The sequence below is a fragment of the Nuphar pumila genome, chromosome 11, assembly GCF_984573655.1.
Source record: "Nuphar pumila chromosome 11, dmNupPumi1.hap1.1, whole genome shotgun sequence".
NCBI lineage: Eukaryota > Viridiplantae > Streptophyta > Magnoliopsida > Nymphaeales > Nymphaeaceae > Nuphar > Nuphar pumila.
This window is the reverse complement of record NC_143259.1, coordinates 79,712,559-79,725,957: the sequence shown is the minus strand read 5'-3', so window position 1 is coordinate 79,725,957 and position 13,399 is coordinate 79,712,559. Positions and strand designations below refer to the sequence as shown.

At 36.2% G+C, this 13,399-nt stretch overlaps 1 protein-coding gene across 2 annotated transcripts in view; it reads left to right on the top strand.

Annotated features, from left to right (window-relative positions):
- The window catches only part of LOC149822444 (uncharacterized), a 35,225-nt gene extending 22,678 nt beyond the window's left edge, over positions 1-12,547 (top strand). For both annotated transcript variants that reach the window (XM_089981503.1, XM_089981502.1), the window contains 2 exons: positions 11,202-11,294; positions 11,429-12,547. In XM_089981503.1, the coding sequence (XP_089837629.1) occupies positions 11,202-11,294; positions 11,429-11,969 (634 nt within the window). In that variant the 3' untranslated portion in view covers positions 11,970-12,547. The remainder of the gene's footprint in view (positions 1-11,201; positions 11,295-11,428) is intronic.
- The last annotated feature ends 852 nt before the right edge of the window (positions 12,548-13,399 follow it).

Sequence of the window (13,399 nt, the reverse complement as noted above, 5' to 3'; positions counted from 1 at the left end):
TTTTGGTTGTACAGAAAAAGAAAAATAAATTATGTATATATACATATATGTATATATACATATATGTATATATATACTTATATATATACGAATATATATATATATATATAAGTATATGTATATATATTAATGTATAGATAATTTAACACGCCCCCTCAAACTTTACGGGGAGAAGACTGAAAGTTTGCTAAGAAGAAACATAAATCGTGGAGTTGAGTGCGCCTTGGTGAAGAAGTCGGGCAGTTGATATTCTGAAGTAACATATGGTAATGTGCTAGTTCCTCTGAGATATTCGTCTCGAACATAATGGCAATCCATTTCGATATGCTTGGTCCGCTCATGAAAAGTGTGATTGCTGGCAATGTATATCGCACTTTTGTTATCACAGTAGAGCTTGGTGGGAGTGGAAATGGGGACACCCATGTCACCAAGGAGACTTTTGAGCCATACGATTTCCATAGTTGTCATTGCCATGACCCGATATTTAGCTTCAGTGGTGATAGTGAGACCTTCTGCTGCTTCTTGCATCTCCACGAAATGAGAGATTCACCTAAAAAAATACAAAGACCCGTAATTGAGATACGATCATTGGGATTTCCTCCCCAGTCAGCATCAATAAAAACAGTTAACTCAAGAGATGAGGAAGATTATAAGAATAGTCCCTTGGAGATGATATTTTTGACGTATCTCACAATTCTCATTACGGCCGCCATATGAACCGAAGTGGGTGCATGTTGAAGCTGACTTGCTGCATGAACCGCATGAGCTATATCTAGACGTGTGATGAATAGATAGGTGAGGGATCCAATTAATTGACGGAAGGGGGTTGGATCCTCAAGAAGAACACCATCCTCAAGCCTCAGTTTTGCATTGATAACTTCAGGAGTCTCAACTTTCTTTTCATCAGATATTCCTGACTTGGTACAAATTTCTGCAGCTAATTTCATTTGAGATAGGATGTATCCGCGTGCGGAATAAGCTACTTCAATCCCTAAAAAATATCTCAAGTATCCAAGATCAGACATATCAAAAGTTTATTTTAATATAGACTTTACATCATTTACCCCCTTTTTGTCACTCCCAGTGATGATCATATCATCAACATATAACAGAAGCATAACAATGGAGTCACCTGTCTTCTTAACAAAAAGAGCAGTGCCAGTATAGCAAAAAGTAAATCCTAAATTGATTAATACATTACTAAACTTGTCATACCAAGCTTTAGGAGCTTGCTTAAGTCCATATAAGGCCTTTTTCAATTTAAAAAATTTTTCATTTAAATTCATACTTGGATGAGGTTCCATATAAACTTCTTTATTTAAATTTCCATTTAAAAAGACATTTTTGACATCAAGTTGAAAAATTGACCATTTTTTAATAGAGGCTATTGCAATAAGAGCTCGAATACTAGTCATTCGAGCAACTGGGGCAAAGGTTTCATCATAATCTACCCCATACTCTTGGGCATATCCTTTGGCTACTAACCTAGCCTTGAACCATCACTCTTAGTTTTTACTTTAAAAACCCATCTACATCCAATGGGTTTCTTGCCATTGGGTGGATCAATGATTTCCCAAGTTTGTGCCCTTTTAAGGGCATTAAGCTCCAGTTCCATTGCTTCATTCCAATGAGCATATTGTTTTGCATCATTGTAATGAGATGGTTCATGAAAGGAGTGAAGAGCTAGAAGACATGCTCGAAAGTTTGGAGAAAAGGAATCATAAGATACAAATCTATTTGGCACTTTAGAAATACGATTTGATCTTCTTTGAGAGGTTTCTTCAATTGACTCACTTTGAGAGAATTTTTCAAGGGCACAAGGTTTCATTCCTTCTAGAGTAGACTTGTATTTGTCTTGAGACATTTTCTTCTAAATTTTGATCATTATTTGGATGCTCGAAATGATCTTCTATGAGAGATTCACTAGGATCAATATGATCATCTATGATGTTTTCTTGAGGCAACAAGTTAAATAAAAATGAATAATCAATATTTTCATTTGCTTTGTGTGAAAAACCATTTTCTTCTAGAAATGTGACATCTTTTGAGATATAAAGTTTGTTTTTTAGTATGTCAAAACACCGATAACCTTTTTGTTTTTCGCCATATCCTAAGAAAATACATTCAATAGCCCTAGGGGAAAGTTTATCATTTTTGTGAGTTAGAACAAAGCATTTACATCCAAAAATTCTTAGTCTTTTATAATCGGGGGTCATATTGTAAAGTTTTTCAAATGGAGAAAGATTTTTCAAAGAAGACGAAGGGGTTTTATTGATAAGGTATGTTGAGGTTAGAACCGCTTCGGCCCAAAAGGATTTTGGAATATTTTTTGAAATTAATAATGTTCTTGTGGTTTCTATTATGTGTCTATGATTTCTTTCCGCAAGATCATTTTGTTGCGGAGTGTTGGGACAAGAACGTTGATGACAAATTCCATTTTCTTTTAAATAGCTTTGAAATTCATTGGACATGTATTCGCCTCCCGAATCGGACCTAAGAGTTGATAGATTTCCTAAAAATTGATTTTTAACCATCGCATGGAATTCTTTAAAGAATGAGAAAACTTCGGATTTGCGACTTAAGAAGTAAATCCATATAAATCGAGTGAAGTCATCAATAAAAACCACATAGTACGAAAAACCTCCTTTGGACAAAATAGGAGAAGGTCCCCATACATCGGAATGAACAAGTTCAAAACGCCGAGTGGTGAAATAATTTCTTTGAGGAAATGGAGTAGCTTTTGATTTCCCAAAAATGCAATCTTTACAAGTCATGTGATTGTCTTTACAAGTATTGTTCAAAAAAGGAACAAGAGACATTTTTACAAAATTTAGATGACCAAGTCTCTCATGCCAAATTCCAATACTTTTGTCCTTTACAAGATTGCAAGATGACTTAGATGGAAGAGTCAAAAAATCCATAAAATAGAGATCACCCCTTCTATGGCCTTGCCCAATCAGCTGTTAAAATGTACCTCATATATATATATGTATATATATATATGTGTGTATATATATATGTATGTATGTATATATAAATATATATATTACTTCAATACCTGATAGGGGTATTTTTGTAATTTTACATAGTTGTTTTAGAAAACAACTATTTTATTTAAATGTAAATTTCTTTATTTATTTTTTTGTTTTTATTTTTGTATTTTTTAGAACCAAAGAGGGGCTCCAACCATAGAGTCGTTGGAGCCCCCAACGGTCACAAATGTGACCGTTGGGAGGGGGCTCCCAACGACTCCATGGGAGCCCCATTTTGGCTCTTCTTTTGAGGCCCTTTGGCCCTCCTTTTTCCTCCTCTCCCTCTTGTATAAATAGGGGTGAACCCCTTGTGTATTTTCATTTTTGAGAGCTTTCTCTCTTCTCAATAAGAGGCTTTTTATATTGTTGCCTTCTTAAAGGCTTGTGCTTGTATTGTCCCTTTGTGGACTTGTGATATTGTCTCTTTTATTCATTGTTGTAAGTGCTTGTATGCACTCTTTATATTTCCGCAATATCTCCTTACATGGTATCAGAGCCACTCGATTCTTGAAAGAAAGGTGTGGTTCGTGTATCTCATATTTAGTGGATATCTTCTCACTTCTTGGCAACATCATGGAGGCAAAGATTGACCTATCTTTCAAGCTTAATGGAAAGAATTATATGATGTAGGCATCTGCAATGAAAAATAATCTCAAGGGAAAAAAGCTTTGACGTTTTGTCATGGGTACCGTTCCGAAACCTAAGCTTATGCTCACAAAGGACGAAGAAGGTCAAGAAAAGGCTCTTAAAGGAGATGCTCGCCTCCAGGCCATTGAAAATCATCAAAAAGAAGTGAAAGATTGGGAAAGCAATCACGCAAAAATCCTTGCGTGGTTTATGAACAATGTGGAGCTTAAGGTATGTGCTAATATAGCTAAATTTCGTAGAGCCAATGAGGCTTGGTCCTTTATGAAGGGTATGTATACCCAAAAGGATCTTGCGAGAGCATACTTCTTGCAAGAAAAGATTATAACCACCAAGCAAGGTGATTCTAACATTCAAGATTATTATAGTGCCCTAAACCCACTATGGGATGAATTGACTCTTTTGGAGCCAAAATGGGTTTCTATGGAAGATATTGATTTAAGGCAAAAACAAATGGAACAAGAGCGATTGTTTCAATTATTTTTTGGGCTACGTCCCGAATTTGAGCAAGTGAGATCCTCACTTCTCCATAGATCTATTTTTCCTCTTATTGAGGTTGCTATTGCCGAAATCACTCAAGAGGAGACAAGGCTTGGCATGAGTAAGCATGTTGATGAAGTCCTTGCCGTTTCAAAACCGGGTAACAATGTTAAAACCTATAAACCTCCTCATTTTGGGAAACAAGGAAACTACAATGGAGGAAGAAAAATGATTGTTTGTCATTATTGCAATGAGACGGGTCACATTAAACCCGCTTGTCCAAAGCTTATTGGAACCTTCAAGCCTAAGGTGGCCTCTCTTGAAGAAACCACCACCAAAGAAGATGAAGGCAAGAACAATGACATCAAAGAAACTCTTGGACAAATATCTATGGCTCTCCAACAAATACTAAAAGTTTCTTCCTCCACATCGGGTGCGGCTATTGCCTCGACATCATCACCCGGTACGTATTCTTAGATCCTTGACTCCGGAGCTTCTTTTCATATGACCCCTCATGAAAATGCACTTATTGATGTTTGCACCAATTCAAAGGACTCTTGTGTCTCTACGGCCGATGAAACATTTTTAAAAATTTCAAGTATTGGCTCTTTTAAAGATTCTCAAAATTTTTGTGTTCCAAAAGTAAGAGTTGTTCCCAAACTAAATTTAAACCTATTTTCGGTTTCTCAAATTGCCGACCATGGACGTGAAATATCTTTCTCATCTAATGGTTGCTTTGTGCAGGATCTCCGGTCCGGGAAGCGGATTGGGCAAGGCCATAGAAAGGGAGACCTCTATTATATGGACCATCTTGATCTCCCTACAATTTATTTTTGTTCTTATGTCCAAGAAAAAAACATGGAAACTTGGCATAAAAGACTTGGTCATCCAAGTTATTCCAAAATGTATCTCTTTCCTTTTGGAAACAAATTTTGTAAGGAAAAAAAAATTAATTGCAAAGATTGCACTTTTGGAAAAATGAAGTCTATTCCATTTCCAACTAGAACTTTTCTTTCATCAAGACCTTTTGAATTGGTGCATTCGGATGTTTGGGGGCCTTCTTCGGTTATGTCTAAAGGGGGCTATTCATATTATGTTACGTTTATAGATGACTTTACTCGGTATGTTTGGATTTATTTTCTTAGTCATAAATCAGAAGTATTTACTTTCTTTAAAGATTTTCATAAAAAGGTTCAAAATCAATTTCAAAATAACATATCTATTTTAAGATCCGATTCCGGTGGCGAATACTTATCTCACGAATTCCAAAACTATTTAACCCAAAATGGCATTTGCCATCAAAAGTCATGTCCTAGGACTCCCCAACAAAATGGCCTAGCGGAAAGGAAACATAGGCACATTATAGAAACCGCTAGAACATTACTTGTTTCTAGGAATATTCCAAAGAAGTTTTGGGCCGAAGCCGTTCTAACCTCAACCTATCTAATCAATAGAATGCCCTCTTCTAAGTTAAAAAATGCTTCTCCCTATGAAAAACTCTTTAAATTTTCACCCGATTTCAATCGTCTTCGTATTTTTGGTTGCAAATGCTTTGTCCTATTACATAAAAGAGATAAGTTATCTCCAAAAGCAATTGAATGTGTTTTTCTAGGATATGGTGAAAATAAAAAAGGGTATAGATGTTATGATTTTAAGAATGATAAACTATATATTTCAAAAGATGTAACATTTCTAGAAGAAGAGAATGATTTTGATAAAATAGAAGAAACAAATGAAATTGATTATATATTCTTATATGATCTTATTGATGATATACAAGAAGATTTTCTTGAAAACATAGACGATACACGTGAGGTATCCCATCTTGACATAACACCCTCAAATGAAAGTGATTCAAATATAAATGTTCATGATAGTGATACCAATATAAATGTTTACTCAAGAAGAAATCAAGAAAAACCTATGAGTGCCCTAAAAAAATACTCTCAAATTTCTGAATCCACTGAGGAACCACAAGTTAGACATTCTTCTAGAATTTCAATACCCCCAAATAGGTTTGTATCCTATGATTCCTTAACCCCCAACTATCGGGCGTGTTTAATAACCCTACATTCTTATTTTGAACCGACTCACTATAATCAAGCTAAATCTATACCACATTGGGTTGAAGCAATGCAAGTTGAACTAAATGCTTTAAAAAGGCCAATACTTGGGAAATAGTTAATCTACCCTCACACAAAAAACCTATTGGTTGTCGCTGGGTCTTCAAAGTTAAAACTAAGAGCGATGGTTCTTTGGAATGATATAAAGCTAGATTAGTCGCTAAGGGGTACTCCCAAGAATATGACATTGATTATGAAGAAACATTCGCTCCCGTAGCTAGAATGACCAGTGTCAGGACCTTAATAACTGTCGCATCAACCAAAAAATGGCCTATTTATCAACTTGACGTAAAAAATGTTTTTTTAAATGGAAGTTTAAGTGAAGAAGTTTACATGGATCCGCCACCCGGAATTAATATTAAGCAAGGTCAAACACTTCGGCTTTTAAAGGCATTATATGGTCTTAAACAAACTCCTAAGGCTTGGTATGATCGTTTCAGTGATATCATGATAAAGTTAGGATTTCATTCTTGTTATACTGACACTGCTCTTTTTGTTAAAAATGCAAGTACGAGTATCGTAATATTGTTACTTTATGTTGATGACATGATGAGAGAGAATCGTTTACGGTGGTTTGGACATATTCGACGAAGGCCTAATGATGCTCCAGTTAGAAGGGTGGAGAAATGGGAAAATATTTTAGTTAAAAGAGGTCGGGGTAGGCCTAGGAAGACATGGATGGAGGTGATAAGAAAGGATATGAATGCTTTGAACCTCACCGAGGACATGGCATTGGATAGAAATGAATGGAGGAGAAGGATTTATGTGGAAGACCCATAATGATTTTCTTTGTTGGTCCATATCGCCGACCCCAATTGTTTTGGGATGAAGGCGTTGTTGTTGTTGTTGTTGTATGTTGATGACATGATTATCACTGAGAATGATCAAAATAGTATTATTGATGTTAAAAATATGTTAAAAAATAATTTTGATATGTCTGATTTAGGTTTTCTTAGATATTTTCTTGGAATTGAAGTTGCATATTCTTCTCGAGGATATATTTTGTCACAGATGAACCTTGCTGCAAATATCTGTTCTAAGTCTGGGATTTCTGATGACAAGAAAGTAGAGACTTCCGAGGTTATTAATGCCAAATTACGGTTGGAGGATGGGGTTCTTCTGGAAGATCCCACGCCTTACAGACTCATTGGGTCTCTTACCTATTTAACCATCACCAGACCAGATATCTCCCATGCGATTCACTCTGTTAGCCAATTTCAGCATGCTCCTACCACTGTGCGTATGAGTGTTGTTCTCCGAATCATCCGCTACATTCAGAATACCATCAATAAAGGGCTTTTTCTATCCTCCTCTTCTTTTAAAAATCTTCTTGCTTATACTGATGCCGATTGGGGAGGTAATCCCAATGATCGAGTCTCAACTACTGGTTTTTGTGTCTTTTTAAGAGACTCTTTGATTGCCTGGCGATGCAAGAAGCAACATAAAGTTTCACTATCATCTACTGAAGCTGAGTATCGGGCTATGGCAACCACGACAATGAAACTTGTATGGCTTCGCAGTCTGCTTAAAGACATGGGGGTTGATATTACCGAAGCCTCAAAATTATGTTGCGACAACAAGAGTGCCATCTACATTGCGAGCAATCATAACTTCCATGAGCGTACAAAGCATATCGAAATAGACTGCCACTATGTTCGTGACGAATTCTTACGAGGAACTATTGCTCTACCATATGTCACTTCAGAATATCAGTTGGCGGACTTCTTCCCTAAAGCTCTTCCGGCTCCCCGCTTCATGTTTCTTCTTGGCAAACTTTCCGTCTTTTCCCCGTAAAGTTTGAGGGGGGGGGTGTTAAAATGTACCTCATATATATACGTATATATATACGTGTATATATATATATGTATATATAAATATATATATTACATCAATACCCGATAGGGGTATTTTTGTAATTTTACATAGTTGTTTTAGAAAACAACTATTTTGTTTAAATGTAAATTTCTTTATTTATTTTTTTGTTTTTTAGAACCAAAGAGGGGCTCCAACCATAGAGTCGTTGGAGCCCCCAACGGTCACAAATGTGACCGTTGGGAGGGGGCTCCCAACGACTCCATGTGAGCCCCATTTTGGCTCTTCTTTTGAGGCCCTTTGGCCCTCCTTTTTCCTCCTCTCCCTCTTGTATAAATAGGGGTGAACCCCTTGTGTATTTTCATTTTTGAGAGCTTTCTCTCTTCTCAATAAGAGGCTTTTTATATTGTTGCCTTCTTAAAGGCTTGTGCTTGTATTGTCCCTTTGTGGACTTGTGATATTGTCTCTTTTATTCATTGTTGTAAGTGCTTGTATGCACTCTTTATATTTCCGCAATATCTCATTACATCAGCTTCCCTGACTGGAGATCCTGTATGGTGCAATCTTTAGGTGAGAAAGAGACTTGGCATCCATGATCGGTGATTTGAGAAACAGAAAAAAGATTTAGATTAATCTTTGGAACAATTCTTACTTTAGGAACGAAAAAGTTTTGAGAGTTTTTAAAATCAAGTGTTCCAATACTTTCAATTTTTAAAGATGTTCCATCGGCCGTTGAAACATAAGAGGATATAGGTTCGGAAAAAACATTAGAAAGAGAGTTTTTATGAGATGTCATATGAAAAGAAGCACCAGAGTCTAGTATCCACATACTTGGAGGTGATGAAAAATAAGCGATGGCGGCTTCGGATGTTGAAGAAGAAGTCTTGAGAAGATGTTGGAGAATTTCAGATATATGATTAAGAGTTTCTTTGATATCTCCGTCTTTGGCATTTTCTTCTTCCTTCTTAGGAGAATTTTCTCCAACCGCGGCTATTTTTCCCTTAAGCTTTGGACAAACCGGTCTAATGTGCCCCGGTTCATTACAATAGTGACATATTACTCCCTTTCTAGGCCCATTATTTTTGTTAAAGTGAGGAGGTCTATATGCTTTTACATTTGATCCGGGCCTAGTAATGGCCAAAACTTCATCACTCTTAATGCTTAGGCCAAGTCGAGTTTCTTCTTGGCATATTTCGGCAAGGGCATCTTTAATGGGTAAGGCTTTACTTCTATGGAGAAGAGATGCCCTAACTTGTTCAAATTCCGGTCGAAGACCATGAAGAAATTGAAAAAAATGCTCTTTTTCAATTTGTTCTCTTCTTAACTCAATATCTTCCGGAGCCACCCATTTAGGCTCAAGAAGAACAAGTTCATCCCAAAGAGGGGTTAGAGAGCTAAAGTAGTCCCGGACACTCATATCCATTTGTTTGGTGGAACGGATTTTTTCTTGACAAAAAAATTGACGGGCAAGATCCTTTTGGGTATACATACCCTTAGTATAAACCACGCCTCATTGGCCCTCCTAAATTTGGCAATATTAGCACAATTTTTTAGGTCTACATTGTTCATAAACCATGCCAAAATTTTGGCATGGTTACTTTCCCAATCCTCAACTTTGGATTGATGGTCATTGATAGCTTTGATGCGCTCATCGCCACCTAAAGCTTTTTCAACCTCATTTTCGATTTTAGTGAGAACAAGAGAAGGTTCAGGAGTAGTTCGTTTCTTACCTCTTAGATGATTTTCCATAGCGGAGGCCCACATAAGATAGTTGGACCCATTGAGCTTAAAAGAAAGCTCACCTTTATGGGTGGGGCCCCTTATGGTCCTCCAAAGTGAAAAATAAGAAATAAAAAAGAAAAAGAAAAAAGGGGAAAAGAAAGAAAAAAGGAAAAATAAAAAAGGAAAAGTTACATGGTAATTTACCAAAACACCCCTATCGGGTTTTTGGTTGTACATAAAAAGAAAAATAAATTATGTATATATACATATATGTATATATATACTTATATATATACGAATGTATATATATATATAAGTATATGTATATATATATTAATATATACATAATTTAACAGCTATGATTTAATAATTCCTTGCTAGGCTATTTATTTACTCTTTTTTACTTTTGCTGTCTACATAGGTTTAGATTCTTGTGCAATGTGAAGAGTTTTCTCTCAACCATCCAGGCTAGTATATCTGCTAGCTTGTGGAGTTGTACTATCTGCTCTGGATTGGACATGGTCATTATGACAGTGGATTTATGGTAATCGTATGTAGTTACATGAGACTTTACCCTTTAGAGATCTTGACACAAGATTGTGTGATGCAAGTAGGCCAGAATAAGGAACTTGGTTCACCAGGCAGATTATGGTCTATGGAAAATCTATTATGGAGGGCTAACATTTGTTTCATGGGGATGATGATTAGATTATTTTGTTTCTATTTTCAGTTTGTTTATAAATAAATTCAGCATTTTTAAAAAATTTGTAAGATGTAGTGTGTTTCAACAACTTTTTTAGGATTCAAAAGAGAACGTTTCAGTGTTTCACTGGCCCAAAGGCTGTTTATTAGAAAAGAATGAAAAAGCATCAAGAAGCAAAGAGGATGGGGTATAGGTGGTTTAATGATAATTGAACCTGGTATTGCCCTGATTCCCTGTAAATCTGTTTTTTTGCTGCAGTAAAATGGAAAAGAAGAGTGGAACTTGGCAGTGATGGAGAGGGTCTGCTCTATTAACTTTGGTTTAATATATAGGTTTATAATGATCAGAAACATGCCATACAACAAGATACTACATATTAAATAAACAAAAAGCACAACATTACAGATCTCTCCTCAATAAGATGTCAATGCTGCAAATGATGATTTTCCCCCTTATGTCATATGTAGTCTTCTGAAAAAACCTAATCTTTGACCTTTTCAAGAACTTCATTTGGTAACAAGTCCATATATCATGCTATTGTGAACTTTTTCTATCAATTGAACATTGAGTTATCCTACACAGTTTTCAACAGTTTTATACTTTTATTTTCTGTAGTTTTTCATATTTGTTGTCATTTGACACTGCCTTGTGGAAAATTACACCATCTTGCGTGACATTTTGCAGAATGAATGATTTATGCAAGAACTGTAAACGTCCTGGACACTATGCAAAAGAGTGCCCGAATGTCTCTGTCTGCAACAACTGTAGCCTTCCTGGGTAAAAAACCAGCTGACTTGGATTATTACTAGAATTCTATTTTCCTTTCCCCTTGTAATCTTTCATTTTCTTATCCAAAGTTCCAAACATGAATTTTCCAGGCATCACAAATACTTTTGATATATTTTGTCCAGGCACATCGCTTCTGAATGCAGTACCAAATCTCTCTGCTGGAATTGTAGGGAACCGGGCCATGTGGCAAGCCAATGCTCCAATGAAGCCATCTGCCATACTTGTGGGAAAGTAGGCCACCTTGCCAGAGCCTGTCCTGCACCACCATTGCCGCCTGGTGACCTTAGGCTTTGTAACAACTGTTACAAGCAAGGGCACATTGCCGCTGACTGTACGAATGAGAAGGCCTGCAACAATTGCCGGAAGACGGGGCATTTGGCACGTGACTGCCCTAATGAGCCAGTGTGCAACTTGTGTAATGTTGTTGGCCATGTTGCAAGGCGATGCCCCAAGTTTCAGGTGATAGGAAGTAGAGGTGGCGGCGGCATGGGACGAAGCAGTGCTTACCGGGATGTGATATGCAGAAACTGTAATCAGGTAGGTCATATGAGTAGGGATTGCATGGGGCCCATGATGATATGCCACAACTGTGGAGGCCGTGGACATATGGCATTTGAGTGCCCATCTGGTAGGTTCATTGATCGTGGTCCTCGAAGGTACTAATATCATATACCTTGCAGTTGTGTTGGAGGCAAAACCGGGATTACATATGTCCGGACATGTGTTGATAGTAGTGATCTAGCTTTCGCTGCTTCATCCTTGCAGACCCGTTTTCTCATATTTGGAAATGTGAGGATGAAACTAATATCCTTTCGAATCTTGAGAACAGAGATGGAACACGTTCTGCACAAAAGGGTGCCTTTTTTGCAGCACCAAAGAACTGGGTGGCTCCTCTATGGATTTATTTTAAAGATTTAATTTTGTTTTTGCAAAATCATGCTTCAGGTGTGTGTTTTTTGAGGAAGGCGTTAATGCACCTTAAGACTTAGGTTTATTCACTCTTCCTTTAGTTATCTCTATTTGCAGGATGGAGTTGGCAACTCTGTTCTTTTTACTTGAGATGAGATGCAATTATTAGTTGGATGATACAAATGTGATGGTCATGTATACTTAGTATGATCATATATTCAAATAGAAAAATGACCATACTACATGGCAAAAAGCCAGCGTTGGAATATCCTTTTTACTTTTTTGCATGTATGGAAACTTTTCATAAATATATGTGCTCTCTTAAACTGAAACTTCGGTACATTGTAAATACCTAACGAAGTTTGTAACATCACATATACCTAATGAAGTTTGCATGTATCTTACGAAGTTCACATAAAATTATATTCAAATTTCTTGTAAAACTCAAACTTTGCAAATACCTGGTGAAGGTTGCATAAAATTATGTGCAAAAGTGACTTCCGCATATAACTCACAAAGTTTTTATATACCTCATGAAGTTTGCCCTCTTAAATGATTGAGTATAAAAACCTATTCTTTGCATTTCAAGTTTTTTTTTGCATAATTTTATAGGGTTCTTTGTGGTCTTCAACAGTGTTTTCTAACCTACTTCCGGTTGTCTTTGACAACCATTTTGACAACTTAACATGATATGTTAAGAACACAATTTTATTTATTTTTTGTTTTCTTAATGATTTGGGTTTTTTTAGATATAATCATATGATCAAAGTGGTTGTTATAGGTTGTTTTGTTAATTGAATGTATGAAGTGTATATGGATGACCTTTTTTTACATAAATGATATATGTTGTTTGGTTGGTGTGGGTATTTAATGATGATATTTAAAAGAGTTAATATGTACTACTTTAGCAATGACTTGCTTAGATAACTACACTGGTCTACAAAAAATAGTAGCTATAAAGAATTTATAGTTTTGATGTTTCGTAAAATCAGATATGCGAAATAGTCAATTATCTTAAGTATAAAGTATAAGGGAGATCCAAAATTAGATGACAAACATATATGGATAGACATCTTGATGATGACGTAGAATCTATGTTATTTAATGACAAAGTTTACTTAGTTGAAGAAAAAGTTATTACTTTGAAAGTTAAAACAAGACCGTTGACAAATGAAATGATAGGA